Below are 18,575 nucleotides of genomic sequence, written 5' to 3'. Positions count from 1 at the left end.
TGTGCTCGGTGACTTGGATCTGGTACAGTCTTCTACTTCCCACCTCCTTGCTGAAGTTCTGCTGTGTTTGTCCATTTTTCTCCCATTTGGTGAGCATCTTCATGAGCATGACTTTGAACTCCTTTTCAGGTAACTGCTTAGCTCCATTTCATTAGGATTTTTTTTCCCTGAGGTTTTAGCTTGATCTTCATTCCTGGAACAGGTATCTCTGCTTCTTCATCCTGCTGGACTCTCTGTGTCTACACAGCAGACAGCACAACTGCCGCCCCTGGTCTGAAAGGAGCAGCCTGGTGTGGGAGATGAGTCTCACCATTCACTCCTGTCCCAGGTGTTGGCTCTTGCTCCAAACCTTTGTGCTGTCAGGAGGACTTGCTGAAATTTTAATCCCTTCTAGCAACTGAGGGGTGTGCCAAGACTTGTCATTGCCCTGGAGGGGAGGATCCCAGTCCCTAGATTCACAATGACTGGAAGCCAAACACACAGGCAGCAGCTTTTTAAAGTGCAAATATGTATAGTTCTGTGGGACCACGAATGTACCGTTCTACCTTTGGGTGAAAAGGCTCTCAGAACTGGCATTTGTGTTACAAGACATGGACAAAGCTGAAGAACTACAATGGTAGTGACACATTCCTTGAGCTAAGGACTGTGGTTCTGGGACCGAAGTCACGATCTCTCAAATAACTGTCAATAAACACCAACATCAAAGCATAAAAATGACAGCGCTTCCTCTTTGCCAAGCTGTAACGTTTCAGTGGACAGAAACTGAAGCACACGGACACAGAAGTCACACTAGCCTATGTACCAAGACAAATGGACTACAGACCCAAACTGACTTCCCCATTCTAGGCAAACATCCTATCTCCTACAATAAACTACCCTGCCTTCTTGAGTTGGTGTAGAAAACTTAGAACCTGGCCTGCCTTTGTCCTTGCAAGCGTACCCTTTGTCTAAGAAGGGGGATTCAAAGAGACAAATGCCAAACCCAGCAAGGGGATGTGGAGTCAGGAACGGGAAACCTGCCACTTGAACACAAGGCATCTCGGAACAAGCACAACCGGCAAAGGCCGCAAGCACCGGCGGCGCCCTCCTGGTCCCTTCTTACTTTGTGGTCCGTGGTAGCCATGCAGTGGCCAGCTCTGTGTGTGTCCTTATGCTTCCTGTGGGGCTCTGTCGTCCCCAGCATGCTGCTCTCTCCTCCGGTTACTGGAGCAGAAGGTAAAGACAGAACTTCCAGTTCAAATTCAATCATGTGGTACGCAGGAGCAGCGGGCAGACTGATGCTGGTGACCTTGTCAGACGACTGGACCCGGAGCAACACATCAGAAGCCTTTTCTAGGAAAGAGAGAAAAAGTCACTTCTAACCCGCTCAGCGTGCGTCCCTGCTCCTCGTCCTTCCGGCAGTGACAGGCCCAGCAGAGTTGTTCCCGCCCAACTCCCACTGCTCCCCGGCACCGGCAAGAGCGTATCCAGGAAGGATGAAGCGGGGCGGACAGAGGTCGGAAAACGAGGAACAAAACCCTCTCAGACACTGATACCACATAAGCCGGCGGCCTGGAGACCAGAAACAGTCACTAAGTCTGACGACAGAAAAGGGACACTTTCCGTGTGGCCCGCCACGTGCTGTGTGTTTCCCTGCGCGACATGGTCCCAATCCATTCCCCGAGCAGACCGGCTCCCACCCAGAAGGGGAGCAGCACCCTTCCCTCTCCATCCCGCATGCCTGCGGACCAGGGGAGACGGGACTCTTCTAGGGCTTCTGGCCAGCACCTAAAAAGGATGATTCGTCTCCACTTTTGGTGAGGGGGATTGGGGAGGTAGCAGGTGGCAAGGCACCGTCCTGGAGCAGGGGCCAGTCCGTGACGCTGCATTATGAGCCCTCAGTAAGGTCAGCCCTGCCTGGCCGCCAGGCCTCCACCAGCTCTTCGTCCCAGATACGATGGCCCGCCCAGGGTCAGGCTCCCGGCCCAGCGACAGGCAGGACATGGCCATGAAAGAGCCGCAGGGAGAGGCGGTCCTCAGGCACCGCCAGAGAGCACGGCCGCCTCACACCCTCAGGGTGCGCGACAATGGCGCGAGTCTGCCTTCGCCGGGGCGACAGCCGCCTCACCTCTTGTGTTGGAGTAGATCACGGCTCTGTTCTCCGCGTGACACAGGACGAGCATGGCTTCTGCGTTGCTCAGCTGGAGGCTGTCGCCGTTTTTTACCGTATAATGGCCCGTAGTGACCGTGAACTTGACCTTCTGAGGAATACCAGCCAAAAGGCCATCTGAAGGGAAGAAGACAGCAGTCGGCACCACCGTCCGTCGGCAGCGGCCTCGGGTGAGGTCACAAGGGCGCTCTGCTGCTTGTCACAGCAGACCTGTCCCCTGTAAACAGTCCACACTTCACTCCCAGTTCCCCCACCAGGCTTGCTTTTCATCTCAGTCACACGGACGCGGAGTTGCGGGGGCGCCTGCTGGGAACGAGAGGCCCCGAGTCTTGTCGGCACCGAAGAGAGAGTTGGGGTTCCCGGGGGCAGGCATGTCTCTGAATTCACCCGCCGATACGTCAGGGAGGGAGAAGCAGACAAAGAACACGGAAGAACAGACTAACGGAATCCCGTGTCCTGTCCGTGCTATTCCGAACTGCTTCCAGCCTCGTCAGGTGAGGCCTTCCGGACCTTTGGTTCAGAAACCACCAGGCGGATGGGGTGGCTACTGCCTTCCCCCAGACAGGAACGAGGGGCGGAGACGGGCTGAGCTGCCCAGAGTCCCGCGCCAGGACAAGCAGAAGCAAGGAGCCGAGAGATGAGAACCCAGGAGGGGGGGGGGGGGGGGAGCGGGGGGGGGGGGGGGGGGGGCAGACAGGGGAGGGACGGAGTGAGGGACCGCGCACGGCCAGTCCCCAGTCTGGCTCGGGGCGTCCCAGGCCCTCGAGCAGCGGTGCCCGGCTCCTCTCACGAGCGGTCCCGACGGAACCGTCCGAAAGGCTGTCCGGCATCTGAGGGCCTTTCCCAGTAGCCGTAGGAGACTTCTACAATCAGAACAGTATGGACCATGGAGAGATGAACTAGAAATAAAGTGCTTTCCTTGAATTTCTTCTCAAATGGAAGAAACGAGCCAAATAAATACATCCCACTCGGCCCAAGAGACCGAGAGACTCACTCCCTAGTGTCTGACACGTCAAGTGCCGCGTGGGGTTCACTAATCTGCTTACACCAACTCCTCCCAATTTTCGGACTTGACCCGAGGACAGCAGCTCTGGACGGGGCTGGCCCGTGCGGGGAGCGCACACCCGGCCGGGCCCCGCGGCGCACTCACCAGCCAGCGGCTCCACGTGCAGCTGCGGCTCCTGCGAGTACACGTCGTACTGCACCAGCGGGTAGAGGTGCGGCAGCACGAACCACACCGGGCCCACCGAGGCGCACAGCTGCCGCAGCGTGTATGTCCCGGGCTCCTTGGCCTAGGGTCAAAATCGCATGTTGCGACGGTCAGCCCCCGCCCTTGTGACGGGCTTCCCAGGGGAGGCTGCGCCCCCGTCTCTGGGCAACACCCGCTGCTCTCCCCCTCTCCCGCCTACCCTGCGGCGCTGGGCCCCCACCTCAGCGCATGGGCTGTCCCCCAGCGCCCTCCGAGTCTCTCGCGGGGGTCTTCTCAGTAACGGATGCTTAAACCTGCCTTTCTGCTTCCAAGAACGTGTTTTCAATTTCATACACGTCACCTCTGGCACTGTTTTCTGCAAAGCGTCTCACGGGACCTTCAGCACAGGCTCTGAGCCCTGCACCGAGCCTCTGCCACCGCGCCCGTGACCGCAGCCGAGCCCTCCTCGGTCAGCGGGACTCACAGGGGGTGCTGAGGGGAGGCGGGTATCAGAGCGGGCCCCGAGCCGCTGTTCCGACATCCATGTGGCCCACGAAAGGAAAGCCGAGTGAAACACAGAACTGGGCCACCTCCTCTACAGGGTCATTTCAACAAATGACGGTATATTTTAGTACGGAACAAAAAAAGTCTAAGTCCAGTGAGAGCAAAAATAATTACCCATGTTAAGAACTTCTTTCAAAATCTATGAGCTGTCGTAACACCGCGTTAAGCGTCAAGGATTTTGTAAAATCTCAGCGTATTTTGACTTGAGGATATACGCAAAAGCCAAGGTAAGGCCCAGCGCCAACAGCTCTGGTGAGCTCGAGACCCTTCCTGAACATCTTTAAAGTCGCCCGCGCCCCCACGTACCTGCGTCCTGAACGTTATCCTGTTGGGCCCCGGCTCCAGGGTCACGTCACTACATTTGAGCACGTGGGCCCCGTCCTCCAGAGCCACGCCTGAGGGTGTCTCCAGAGAGGTGCTGCTCTCCTGCCTTCTCAGCAGCATGTGGACATTTTTGCATATGATCCCTGTCGTGTTCAAGGAGTTGTCAGAGGGACTCCTCTCGAACATCTCGTACAGCTCCAGTGCTGGCAAGTTGTTCTGGGCGGCGGGGAGGGGTGAGGTCTCCGCTGGAAAGGTAATGACCCCATTGGCCATCTTGTGCTTGGTGAGCCACTCGGCCGTCTTCCGGTAGTTGTTCTTCTCGATGCTGAAGTGGACGTTGATGGCGATCTGCTCCACGCGGACGGGGATGGGCATCTGGCTGCACAAGGTTATGTCCACGGAGAGAACGCCGCCCACGTGGACCACGGCGTTGGATGGGGTAAAATGCAGATCTCGCAGGTGTGCGAAACAATGCAGAGGGAGTACGATCTTCTGACCTGCAAACGCACATCACCACAAGTTACTTACCACGGCTCGCTCTAGACCGCCTCCAGCCGGCAGGGCCTTGGTCTGCCCGGAGACCTGCTGGGAGCATGGAGCACGCCCAACACGACAGGCCAACGGGCCGAGCTAGTCCAAAGAGGCAGACGCAAACCTCAACCCCACAGCATCTTCACACACCAGAACGCACTACCTGGTCAAAGGTAGAACATAACCTCGATCTTAAAGAGGCCCCCAGAAATCCCAATGTCTGAAGAGATTCAGCTATGCTCTGTTCTGGCAAATCTAAGAGAAAACCAGTCCGTTAAGACCTGAATTCCAAACCCACACTTGTCCGCAGTCCGATCCGTGGAGCCGCTTCAGAGAATTCCACCCGCTTCCCAGCTACATAAAGAAATTACCAAGTACGGGTGTCTACGTTCCCCCCCGTATCCGGAAATCAAGCCAGGTGCGCAAGAGCCCATGAGAAGCCAGCCAAGGAAGTGGGGAGCCCTGCCTCCCGGACCCCAAGCCTCGCAGCCCTCTCCGGCCTCCGTTCTGTAAGCGCCCAGCTCGCTGAGACCCACAAGGCTGCCGGACTGGTCGGCGTCTTTGAGCACGAATCTACTGAAGACAGGACTCGCAGAGACCAGTGTGGACGCAAACGTCACAGAGCATCTTATTCGTACGGACACCTTGAGGGACGCGGCAGGAGAAGCCCGTGTGCCCAGGCTCACACACACCTCACATAAAGCAGACACGGCCCACGGCTCTACCGACAACCACTGGGGCACATTTAAGGATCTAAAAAGACCAGCCAGTGCCATCTGCTCCTAAGAAGACCACGCAGACAGCTAGGCGTGAGGACGCAACACCCCCATGGTCAGTGACCCCTGCTATGTCTTTGGAAGCCCTGGATGGCAGGGAGTCAGCGACGGCCAGGGGCCGTGCTGGGGGAGTGAGTGCCTCAGCCCCCAGAGTGCCAGTGCACGCAGCCGCTCCTCTGGGAGACGCCTGGGCAGGAGGAGTTTGTGTCTTTATCCGAGGAGATAGCAGAGCACCCCCTCTCCATCTCCTCCCGGTTTCCCCAGCCCACACCCAGCCCATGTCTGTCTCTGTCTGTCTTACAGCCACGTCAGGGCAAGTCAGGAGGGGACGCAGTGTCAGAAACCGACTATGCCGGCACCTTGACCTTGGACGTCCAGCCTCCGGAGCCGGGAGCAGTCACGCTGTTGTTCAAGCACCCAGTCCGTGGCACCCTGCGACAGCAGCCCGAGGGGACCGAGGCAGGAACGACGTTGAACAGGCACTCTTCGGGACAAACGGAACACGAGGAGCTGAATGTCACATAAACTGAGCTCCCCACACAGCACCATCTACGAAATAAACCTGGCAAATCGTTAGCCCAAACCTGGGCCACTCAGACCTACCTTCCCCAGGGGGATGCTCCTATGAGGAGACGGTCAACCAATTCCAGAAGGTGGGAAGGTCTATGAGCTAACTGGCCCGATGGCTCTTACAAAGTCAGCATCTGACAACCCAGACATCACACAGCTGAATGGATAAGCAGCAAGGGGTCCGTCCACACAGTGGACCGATGCTCAGCCACAAAGACGAAAGAAGCACTGACCCAGGCCTCAATACGGTGAATCTCGACACCATGATGCTCGGTGACAGAGCAGGTCACAAAGGACCACTACGGTATGGGTTCCACCTACACGAGACAGATGGAAGGTGCCAGGGGCTGGCGGGGGCGGCGGCAGGAGGAAGGCTGGTAAGAAATAAGTATGGGGCTTCTTTTGGCAGGGATAAGAATGTTCTAGAATTGACTATAGAGTGACGGCTACACATACGTATGTGAATACACTAAAAGCCACTGAACTATACACTGCAAATGGGAGAATCCTACTCAATAAAGCCGGTATGTGAGAGAATGAAACAGAGACGGGAAGAAGTGTTCTAAGTCGCAAGAGAACCGAGCTGTAACACTCGGAGGCGGCACGGGGTCCCAGACTGGCCTCCAGCAAACGTAGTTCACAGACACATTTTTTGAGTCGCTGAGGGAGACTGGAAGATAGGCCACTAGCAGCTCAAGCGAGAACCCTGTTCTCTGGGGTCTGGGGGTGCCCCTGGCGTCAGAAGGCCATACAAGACGGCCCCAGGGTGGCGTGTGATACGTGGTGTGGGTCACGGAAAGCCCAGTAGCAAGACAGCAGACGCAGGTTTGGTGCGGCGCGGCACGGTGCGGTGCAGTCGAGCCGGTGAGCCAGCAGCACGCACCGGGTCAGCCCTTCCAGCTTCCCAGAGCATCAGGAATTTCACAACAAGAAGTTTAAACCTCACTCGGACCTGGGCAGTCAGCTGGTAAAGCAGAGTCTCTCTCAGAAGGACAAGGGATAGATCCCATGGGCTCTCACTCCTACGTGGAATTTAAGAAACAAAACAAAGGAACAAACAAAACAACAGATTCCTAAGTACAGAACAAAGCGGTGGCTGCCAGAGGGGCGGTGGGGGGGAGGGGACGAGTGCACCCGTCATGGGGAGAGGGTGGCAGTGAGCACTGAGCCCCGTGGAGAGGTCTGGACTCACCGTGTGCCTGAAACTAACAGAACACCACACGAGAACTAGATTTCAACATAAACAAACAAACAAAAATTTAAAAAAAAAAAAAGGTTCTTTCTTAGCAGCCCTCCGAAGAGCAAGTCTGACCTGTGCTGTCTGTCTGGCGGCTGGCAAAGCTGAGTATCTCCTGGCAGAAGTATTTCCGCTCCTCCTCCGTCAGGTGGTGGTCACTGGCCAAAAGGCTACTGGTCTGAAGGTAGCTGGTGGGGGGGAGTCAAGGGGTCTGGCAAAAGGACCCCACCCTGATTGGCGCCGGGCGCCTGCGGCTTCACGGTCCCCAGGGCCTCCAGGGGCAGCCCGGTGGGGACTCTCCCTTCTGTCTCAGTTATAAGGAACTCAGAAAGAGGCCGGACATGTGGACGAGGCACCTCACTTCCACATGACACGGGACATCAGCGCAAGGCAGGCTTTCCCCCTCTGAGGTGCTTACTGAACACTTCCCGTGGGCGCCGCTGCCTAGGACAGAGAGACAGACAGCACATCTCCCACCGCACGGCAACGCCACACTTAAAGGATACTTCTCAGTCTGTCCGAGATGCTTCTGACATTCGGCGAGCTGCTTCCTTGTGTGCGTGATCGGGAGAGCCCAGCCCTCGGCCAGGTAATTTTTCAGTGCTCCTTGAAGATAGATTTCCGCCTTCTGTGGAGACTTCTTCCTCCTTGCAAATTGACAAACAGAAGCTTTCGTCACGGTTCATGGTCACCACCACCGGCCCGCCACCTTCTACACGCGCACGCCACGCCACTGCGCCATCCCGGTCCGTCCCTGACGCTCCCAGGGGAGGGGTCAGCAAGCGGACCGACAGCCGGGCTCGTGCTTGGCCCGCACGGCGCGCCCGACATCCTACACTCGCCGCAGAGCTTCCACGGGGAATCTCAGCAGGAGGAAGTAAAGGCCACGGCTCAGTATTTCGAGCTGAACCACAAGAACGCCAAGGGCAGAGCGAGGTGGGGCCTGTGCACAGGGACAGAGCCCGTCAGCCAGGGGAGCCTGAAGTCCACACCCAGTGCTGCACAGCGCAGTCCGGACGACGGCCCGACTGCGAGTGCAGCTGGGAACGACTCGGAAACCCAGGCCAGCAGCCCTGAGCGGCCTTCAGAGCGTTCCAGAAAACCACGAAGAGTTTAAAGAGCCACACCCGGCACCCAAGAGAGGACCTTGCAGTCCCGATTTTGACCTTCAAGCCGTCCAGAACAAAACCAAGTTTAAAGCACAACTGAGGACAGCCGGCCGAAGCCTCAGGGACGCGTGGGACCCGTGCTCCCCGCGGGGCCTCCACTGAGCACGTGGACAGAGGCTGACACGGAGCCAGTGCTCGCCCCTTCCGGGCTCCCTGTGGGGACACCCCTCTGTGCTCCGCGCTACTCTCAGAGAGACGAGAGTTCTATGCGCCCGCGTTTCAAAGGGGTCAGAAGCTTCGATTCTTCTTGTTACTGTCTGTGGCCGAAGACTCTCACGTTCCAGAGCAGGGGCCCTACAGGCCGTCCCTCAGCCCCCCGGCGGGTCAAGCTGGAACCAGGACCGAGGCTCCGATGACCACACCAGTGCCATCCCCCGGGGCTCCCGGCGGGGCTCAGAACGCACGGGCGTCCACGCGGGTTCAGCTCCCAGCAGCAGCGGACGCGGCCCTCTGCCCCACGGACTGAACACACCTCCGCTTCCCCACATGGACACTCCGCCGCGCCAGTCTGAGCCCTGACTGCCCATCCCCGGGCGTGTGACTGGCCAGCTGCCCCAACCAAGTCTGGAAACCAGCAAGTTCACTCAGATGCTCCCGAATCCCTCCGCAGCTGCTTGTATCAGTTAAAGTTGTCTTCTGGTCTCCGCTAATAAAATTACTTTAATTACAGATGTCAAGATAGCATCTCAAGCACACACTTGAGATGACTTAAACTTATCTTTTCCCTTCGAATTTCTGTTCCTTTCCAGGGTTCTGAATGGCAATCACACCGCCAGCCAGGCTTTCTTCCCTTCGATAGGCTGACTTTATCAAACCCGTGAGAAAAACACTAAGTTCTGAGTCTTCTCTCCAGCCCCCAGCCCCAAAGCTGGGGCGAGCCAGGGGACGTTCGCAGCATGTGCACACCATCGCCCCCTCGGCCCAGAGCACCCACTCGTGCACACAGAACACACGCAGGGACTGTAACCGCTGACCTCCAGGCTTTCCATCTGCCCATGAGGCAAGTGACACGAGCCAGAGAAAATGCTAGAGGAGAGACTATTTCAGAATCCGCATCCGAATCTCTGCCACTGGATGAAAGCTCCCATTTCCTCCCAATCCTCTCATTAAATAAAACTACAATATTAGCTATCATGTATGTTTTAACACCACCTGCATATAGAAGTTCGTTACAGTGGGGGCGCCTGGGTGGCTCAGTGGGTTAAGCCTCTGCCTTCGGCTCAGGTCATGATCTCAGGGTCCTGGAATCGAGCCCCGCATCGGGCTCTCTGCTCATCGGGGAGCCTGCTTTCTCCTCTCTCTGCCTGTCTCTCTGTCTACCTGTGATCTCCGTCAAATAAGTATATAGTATCTTTTTTAAAAAAGTACGTTACATTAGTTTAATTAAATAAAAGAAACACAAAGATCAGTGACAGATATTAAGGGTACAAGCTGACAATCTCTCCATCTGGTTTTCAGGAGAAATGGAGAAACAAAGCTGACGCCGACGGGCTGACAGGTCCCCCATTTTTCATTCTACACATCGATGAACCTTCATAGTAACCCCACACGACAGACCCTCTCATACTGCACACGGACATGTCTGAAACTCCAAGCAGCGTGCATGGTCACTTACATGTAAAACTCGGCCAGGTCCTTCCCGACGAGCCTGGCGGAGCGGGTCCTCCCGACGCTCGTGTGCATCTCGATGGTGGCGTGGGACAGGTCCTGCGGGAAAGGAGACGCCCGCGTCAGCCCGAACTTCACCACCGGCCAGATCTGACACTGACCCACCGATGCCGAAGCAGAAGACCTTGTTCTCAACATTACTATTCACCTCGCATCTGCGTTCGTGTTTTTACGGAACGTGTGATTTATACAAAGTCGTTCGCGTGCACATAAATCACGAAGTGTCGAAAGAACTGAAACACAAATTCGGCGGGCGAGAGTATTTAAACGTCGCAAGGTGCTTTCCGAACGTGGGCAACATTTTTACGATTCTTCTCACGTTTTGGGTAACAGGGACAAAAATGCTCTGTCAACGGCTCCCAGGCTCCCCGTGTGTCAGGAGTGTGGCCGGCCCACCCAGCTCCTGCCCCACTGTGCTTCCCACGGGCTCTCCGAATTGAAATCTTTTAAAAATCAAGCACAACACCTCGGTTTGAGTCTAAAGCATTTTTTTTGGTACACAGAAACCCATTATCATTCCTTATAATTTCTATTCTACTGAATGAGCAATGCCACTTTGAATAAAATTATAAATAAACAAAGATGCTCTTAGGCCTACTTATGGCACCAGGATACTAACGAACGTTTCTCGAACAACAAGTATCCCGGTGTCACCTGCGGGTCCCTTGGGCACCTCAGAGAAACATAAAGGCCAGTAGGAGGTGGTCCCCAATACCATCCCGTTCCCTAGCCCAAGGCCACGTCACAGCGGAGTCTTCGAGAGGCTGCTTTGTGCCGGGTAGACAGGCACCGTCCATAATACTTACTAAGTAGTGCTTTTCAAAAGCTTCTACCGATGACAACGCTTCTTTGAGTTTCTTGTAAGGACTCTGAGCTGTGTTGGCTTGAACAAAAAGAAGAGTCTATTCAGCCTCTGTGTGAGGTCACGAGTTCACATTCACCCTCTAATGCCACAGCCCGGGGGTTCGCTACTGCCTGGGAAGTCACCAACAGCTACGCACATGGACCCACGCCACTACATCTGTGCTTGTCCGAGGAGGACAGCCACGACAGACTCTCAACCCTGTGTGTAGGATTTCATTCTCGAGGGAGACTAGAGTTCCTAATTCCATCACTTCTGCAACAATCACACGTGTCTCAGGCTGGAGCCCGGCAATGTGAGCGTCACACGTCCCCCCGTGCTCGGGGCCGCAGCGAGGCTCACCTCCGTCTCACTCCTGCCACTTGGTTTACACCTGTGAGAATCGGCAAGGCTCCTTCCACAGGGCTCTCTGACCTATGAGTCGCTTATGGGGTAAAAGGATTTGTCTGACCACGCTGCTCCAGAACTAGATCCCCTGGGATTCAGAGGGACATGGGTGTGCCTTGACGGCACACAGGCCGCGGAAAGCCATCATGGGCTTGTGGAAGCCTGTGACAAATCCAGCAGTAGTTTTAAAACCCTTCCAATTTCTTAAACTATGTCTAACATTTCTTACGTTAGTAAAAGGTAAATAACATCTTACACATTCATGTGGTCAGCTAACAAGGAGTGTAACTTCCCAAGGCGGGGGGCGAGTTCATGGTCAGAACTTGAATTAAACGAGCCCGATGCAATGGACACTCCAATTCCTCGCCTCTCCCACTGCACAGACACACATCAGAACGTACCTGTTTCGGGTCGCTCAGCTCCCAAACCTGCCAAAAGATCAACAATCCTGTTGAGGTCCTCTGAGTTAGGGCCTTCCTCTGACACAAGGCCACACAGGTAGCCCAAGGACTTTAGCTGTGGAGATAAACCCACAATTTCAAGTAACTGGCAACAGCAGTCAGCAGAGAGTTTTTGAATCTGAACATAAAAGTAAAAATCCAACTAAATTCTAGAAGAAACCTAGCCTTCCGATCCAAGTAATTCTCACCTGCACACAAAAACACATCTCACAGGGACCATTTCACCCTCACGCGGCCCGCGCGGCAATTCCCAGTGTCCGGGGGCTGCTGGTCTCGGCTTACGCAGCTCACCTGCCTGCTCAGTCCCAGGCTTTTGAGGCCCCCTGCCCAGTCTGCACCCCACGACCTGACATGGCAGGGCATCTGCTGCACACACCGGGTGACTGTCTGTCACTCAGGCAGAAGCCACTTTCATTTCTACATGACGCTTCCCAAGTCCCCCTTCTCTGATCCCCCCCCCCCCAGCTCCCGCCCCAATTCCTGGCGCAGAATGTCTTCGGCACAAACGGGGCAAGCGCTGGGTGTCCGCTGAAGAGTGACACTGGCCGGGAGCCATCCTGGGCCTCCCGACTACGAGACCACCCAGAGGTGACTGGCACTGCCCGTGTGACGACTCAGCGACCCACACTCCTCCAGACAGCGTCCTCCGGCCACCCGCCCAAGGGCACAGCCCAGACAACATGCACGCCTGCGTCCACGCGGTCACCTTTTCGGTGGCGTAGCTCCACAGGCCCACCGTGTGGGCGACGTTCGAGTCGATCTGCGCCCGGTCACAGCAGCCTTCGATCCTCTGCAACACCTCCAGGCAGCTGAGGAAGACCCAGCAGTCCAGGGCGCCGGGCGGGACGGACACCTGGAAGGTCCAGCACGGGCGTGAAGACAGAGCCGGAGGGAGACACCCTCGCCCCGCACCCCGGCCCGCACCCCGGTGAGCCCCTCCCAACACCGACCCGGCCCAGCTCGGCCATCTGTGCGGCTACACGAACGAACAGAGCACATGGCCGTGACCGCGTCGGTTCGCCTCCGGAGAGAAAAGGGGTAATCCACGTTCAATCACGGTTTTGGGTTTTATGTTCCCAATGATAATGACAGCCTTGGGAGGGACGTGACTTTCAGTAGGATGTTCTGAAAAGCTTATTGAGAAAAGGCGGCTGCACAAAGGGCTGACCATCACCTCTGACTCTAGGTCTGAAGGGTACACTTCAGGAAGGGCAGAAGCTGGCATCTTGGGACGGCACTGGGCCCCTTTAGGGAGGACCACATCAACCCGTGAGCCCTGAGCCCGAGACTGCCATCAGGTGACACCCATTATCTAATCCGTTCAGTTTTCAGGTGTGATTATGTCTAAAAAACGGTTTCCTTTGGTCAGACACAGACTCTGAACCATTACCCTCAAAAAATAAACAAGAAGGCTCACATCTGCCTGAAAATAACTCAGGAGACCACAGCGAGGGACACCGATACAGAAGAGAACGGTCACACAGGGCGGGGCTGCTGCACAGGGGGTGGCGGACCCCGAAATCCATCACGCTACCCTCCCCGCCACTGCCTCCGTACAGACCGAAGCCCCAGGTCCGGGACGCTACCCTTCCCGCCACCGTATGGACCCGAGCCCTCCCAGTACAAAACTAGCAAGGGAAACACTGTTATCGCAAATACAGAAAGCGCCTACTGTCCACGTCTGATTCGAAGATGCACTTTTCCCCCCAGTAAAGCATCTCTGAAACAGGAACGTGTCTCCCCATCGACGGCATCACGACACTTCACATTGGCAGGCCTGACTGCTTTCCTGGCAGCACGAATCCCACAAGGGATCTTACAACCAGTACCCCAGTTAGGACTCCAGAATCGGGTCACCTGACAAGGGACGCTGCCCAGTGCTGACGAAAGACTCCTCTGACACACCCTGAGCACTGAGCACACAAACACAAGGACCCACAACCAAATGGAAGGAACCGGAGTGTCTACATTCCCCAAAAGCCAAAATGCCCCGGCTCTGCAAAATGAGAAAGATGACTTAGATCCTTCCAGAAGAAAAATGGGCCTGGAAACCATTTACACCATCAGAAGCCCCTCCGGCCCAGACAGTGGGCCACATGCCAGGGGTGCAGAGAGGAGCTACGCGGCAGGACGCAGCCCAGGGATGAGGACAGGGTGCGTCCCTCCCTCCCCAGTCCCAGCAGGGCGGGCCCTCTTGGCTCCCGGGTACCGCCCATTCTGGGGGTTGTCACCTCACAAGACACTCCTCGCAGGTGCCTGTTCCACAGAAGCGTCTCCTGGGCCGGCGAGAGTATAGGAAACGCACCGAGGCTACACATGGGGCTTCAGACTCAGATGATCCCACAGACAGAAAGGGAAGACCTGCAGCCAGAGCAGGGAGCAGCCGCGGAGAGGGGCCGAGGGGGGCACTGAGAGGGGCCACAGGGGGGAGCATTGAGAAGGACTGCAGGGGAGCACGGGGAGGGGCCGTGGGGCAGCGGACACGGAGGGGCCCGGTGCAGCCTGGCAGGTTTCTGGGATCCGAGCACGTATGGGTCACTGTCCCAGAGCAGGGAGAACGGGTAGCAGCAGAGAACCGGAGAGCAGGTCCGGAGAGCAGGTGCAGAGGGCACATCCCGACACGCGCAGGCTCCGCAGAGGCCCACAGCATGACAGGAGGCCCTCCTCTGGGGAAGACTAGACACTTCACTTTCTGCAAAACGCAGGTGCCACCTTGGTGAGCCCCGGCAAACGGTGCGGGGAAAGCGGCCGCAGTGGGCGGCAGCAGCTGTGCGAGGGGCCGAGAACACACAACCGCCACGGACCAACTGCCCACGAAGACAAGGTCTGATGCCAGCGCAGTCTAGCCGGTCTCTCGCTTCCTTTATGTCAGTGCCTTTTAGTCCTGTGTCAGAAACATCTGCTAACTTCCAGGTCACAGAGACAGTCTCCCATATCCTCTTCTACAAGCTTCTTTATCTTATCTTTCATGTTTGGTTCAAAACCCCTTCTGGAATTGTGTCTGGTATGAGATCGAGGTTGACTTTTACATATAGACAGACATCCAGAAGACTCGCTGAGTAGACTGTTCTCGAATCCACTCAGTTAAAATGTTCCCCAACTGCCCCAGTTCTCAACAGGGTCCTCCTGGGTGGATGAGGACCTCGGCCCCTGGCGCTGCTCCCACCTCCGCCCGCCCTCTGCCCCACCAGGTCCCACACGTTTCATGGCACCCCGACCTCTAACCCAACGACGACTCCTTCCAGACCATGGAACAGCCGAGGCCCCAGGGCACCACACAGACACTTCCGGGTCGCCTCATATCCCAGGCTCGGACAGCTCTGCAGCCTGGCCGGCGAGCCCGGCCTCACCCCGAGGGCCAGCTGAGCGCCCTCTCAGTGCCTTCGCGGAAATGCCTCTGCCCTCATCACGCTCTCGCATTGGCCACCACAAACCACGGCTACCTGGTGCATTCTCACGCGGCCTGCTCACCGCAGTAAACGTGAGCCCCCTGGGACGGGGGTTGGTGTCTCTCGCTCCCTGCTGGAAACAAGTGCCGGGAATGAAAACTTGCTTGGCACAACCCGGGTGCCCTGGGAAGAGCTGACGAACGGAAGACTGGAACCCCGCCCCTCCAAGGCCGCCTCTGGAAGCCTTTCCCAGCACAGAGAAGGTGCCACGAAAATGACCGCTGAGCCGAGCTGAACCTCCCGCGCTGGGAGAGGACCTCTGCGTCCCCGATGCTCCTGTAGCCAAACATTCTTCTTGGACGCCCTGGCGACACTGCCCTGACCCCCAGTATCCACAGCTGGCTCAGTGCACTGGACTGTGGCTTTCCCGGGTCAGGAGCGACCTGCTTCTTCCCTGTCCGCAGGCCGCGCCCCCGGGACACGTTTACCCCAGCGCCCTGCAGGCCGCCGACCGGCCCCTGAACGACACTTGCCAGTCCTTCTTCTGTCCCCAGAGCCACCGACCCTCAGCGGTTCTTCCTCAGCAACAGCTCCGGCACTGACCTGTCCTCCTGTCCATCCCTGCTGCTGTTCCACATCAGGTCCTCGCGGCTCCGGGTCACGCGACAACCCCCGCAGAGCTTCTGGAACATAGCAAGCACTCAGGGACCCTGAGTCACACTCCTCAGCGATGCCTCGGCTTCTGTCCTCTGCTGCCTGAGCCTCAGAACACAGATCCGAGTGGCCAGCCAGGAAGGCACCCCTTTCCTGTCTCATCCAGGTAAATCTGGAAGCTTCTACCACATGCAGCCCCTGCTCAGACTGACCATGATGGCCTCTTGTGCCTGGCTCTGACCAGTCTCTGGAGCAGGTGGCTCTTCTGGGACCCTGCTCCTTCTTGGCCTACCCTGTCCGGGAACCAGAGCCGACAAGAGACAAACCAGTAACGACAGAGACACATGTTTTAAAATATCATTTGGAAAATCATCGTAACAAATAAAGAATGGCCTTCTAGAAAATATCTTCCTTACATTCTCACTTACAATTTGGTAAAGATTAAACTACATGTACATTATTACTTCTTTTCTGACCAAAGAAACAGGAAAACAAGCACTTCCTGGTGTAAATGAAAAATGGGACGATCTTTCTGGAAGGCAATACGACAACGTGTATACCAAAAGCTTTAAAAACTCATGTCCTTGAGCAACTCCACGTGTATGAACACAGCACGTGCCAACGGACGGGGGAGAACCCGCACTCGAGCGGGAGGAACCCAGATGCTGCAAACGGGACTGACGGGACGAACGCACGCCCTCTGCAGACCGCCAGGCCCCAGCCACCGCGCACCTCCCGCAGGGAGAAGCAGCATTCTACCTTCCACATTCACAGACAACATACTCAATGTTCAGTAAAGGGAGGGCTTTTTTTTTTTTTTTTTTTTAAACGTTGTAGAAAAAAGAAATACTATAAGCTTATCTGAGCTCACACAGCTGCGACGCTCCGTGGGTGTCAGGCCCGATCCCTAACGGCGGCACGCAGCAGGTTTCCAGAATCGGGGTCGCTGGCCTGAGGCTCTTCCCTGGCATACCTGGCCGGGACTCCGGGTCCCACTAGAGGTGGCGCATGCTCCCGTGGCCCCCACCACCACGTGGCCTCCTCTCAAAGAAGAGACTTGAAACCAATGGATGAGTCAACCAGGTTACCAGAGCGTTTTACAAGCCACAAGAGCAAGCGCACCCAGCCTTTTCTGCTAAAGAAACGTCACATTTAGAAGTGCACGAAAGGCTTTGGGCTTGAAGGGTCAACCGAGGAAGCTGAACCCGACCAGAAGTACACCTGGCCCCACTGCAAGCTACCGGAGCCCCCAGCCCCCCCGGCCACACCGCTCTCCCCTGCCCGTGATGGCACCACGCCAAGCCCCCTCAGGCCAGTGTCAGAAGCCACAGCACCACAACTCCGATATAATTGTGAAAAACAGCCACCAAAAAGCTGCCCCGTCCCCACAAAATGCGTCCGTTTTTTCGAGTAAAGCTAAATGTGTAAAAAACGTAATCAGCGTGGAGTCTTCTGAATTTTGAATATTTCCCCCCAAATTTAAAAGAAACTCTAAGAATACGCTTTTCCAGGTAACTAACTGCCACCTGAAGATAAAACAGCCCCCCCCCCAAAAGAACCTGAGAGCGCAGAGGGAATGATTTTGTGCCCGAAGTCCCACGCCATCCTGCAGTCTGACGACAACGCTGACACGCGAGCGCCCGGACTCCCCGTCCTCGCAGAGAGTCGAGAAGCCGTCAACAGGGAAGGCCACGTGAGCGTGAGGACCTGGCTGGCACGAGGGGGACGTGTGAGAGGCAGCGTGCGCATCGGCTCCCCGGACACACTCAGCACCCACACGGCAGCCACGGTCCGCCTCCATCTCATGGATGGAAAGCGGGGCTCGAAGGGGCAAGTGAACGAGTCACAGGCCCTGGCGGGGGGGCGGGGGTGGGGAGGGGTCTCAGCGCAGACTGTCTGTCTCCAGAGCCCACCCTCCGTGCTGGACTGTCTTCCTAAAACCTGTCCCTACAAGGACCCCTGACGACCAGATGAATCCCACTATTGGGACAGCAGAGGGGCCAGGAAGCAGCTCCCAGCAAAGGGCCGCAAGGGAACAGCGCTGACATCGGTGCCGACCACACGCAAGAGCAAGCGTTCGGCAAGGACTGTGCAGGCTCAGCCGTGGGACGGGCGGCAGCTCGTGCCCCGGGAAACTCACCAGGCCTGGCGCCTGGCCGGGACCCAGCTGCTGTCCACGGCACTCACATGGCAGGGACGCCGAGGGCGGCACACTCACAGGGCACCCCCCTCGCTGCAGGCAGCACGAGGAGACCAGGGAACAAGAAGCTGGTCATCAGGATGGAGCCAGAGAGAGCAAACACCAGGTAGTGTGTCCTCACCTGAACTCAGCTCTGCTCAACACATCTCGGGCGGACACAGTAAACTGGAAAGGTGCACGGTACCATCCACGTGACTCCGTGGGCAGCAGCCCCCTCTCAGGGAATGGTCCAGGGGACAGTGACCACTGCCCTCGGCAAAGCACAGCACCCGGGGAGAGACTACTGCCCCGGGCGTGAAGTTCATCCCACAACGCAAAGAGCGGGCAAGGCCCCAGGGGGCGTCTGCACGGAGGCCGTCAGCCTGGACATGGGGCTGCATCACGCTGACACGCCGACCTGGGCTTTCCCCAGCCAGCCGACGGGGCAGCAATGACCCATGTCCAC

The 18,575-nt window shown here is 56.9% G+C and overlaps 1 protein-coding gene across 3 annotated transcripts in view; it reads right to left on the bottom strand.

Moving 5' to 3' along the window:
* TRAPPC10 (trafficking protein particle complex subunit 10) overlaps positions 1-18,575 on the bottom strand; it is a 78,067-nt gene that overhangs the window by 13,701 nt on the left and 45,791 nt on the right. For 2 of the 3 annotated variants that reach the window (XM_059392466.1, XM_059392465.1), the window contains exons 8-17: positions 12,594-12,740; positions 11,828-11,942; positions 10,984-11,060; positions 10,125-10,216; positions 7,847-7,987; positions 7,416-7,528; positions 4,209-4,723; positions 3,300-3,441; positions 2,108-2,266; positions 1,103-1,332 (exon numbers count right to left, since the gene is read on the bottom strand). In XM_059392466.1, coding sequence (XP_059248449.1) covers positions 1,103-1,332; positions 2,108-2,266; positions 3,300-3,441; positions 4,209-4,723; positions 7,416-7,528; positions 7,847-7,987; positions 10,125-10,216; positions 10,984-11,060; positions 11,828-11,942; positions 12,594-12,740 — 1,731 coding nt within the window. Of the gene's footprint in view, positions 1-1,102; positions 1,333-2,107; positions 2,267-3,299; positions 3,442-4,208; positions 4,724-7,415; positions 7,529-7,846; positions 7,988-10,124; positions 10,217-10,983; positions 11,061-11,827; positions 11,943-12,593; positions 12,741-17,489; positions 17,574-18,575 lie in introns of those variants that run through there. The other variant, XM_059392467.1, reaches the window with a different exon arrangement.

The sequence above is a fragment of the Mustela nigripes genome, chromosome 2, assembly GCF_022355385.1.
Source record: "Mustela nigripes isolate SB6536 chromosome 2, MUSNIG.SB6536, whole genome shotgun sequence".
In the NCBI taxonomy this organism is placed as follows: domain Eukaryota; kingdom Metazoa; phylum Chordata; class Mammalia; order Carnivora; family Mustelidae; genus Mustela; species Mustela nigripes.
Note: the sequence above shows the minus strand (reverse complement) of the source record. Positions and strands in the feature narration are given on the sequence as shown.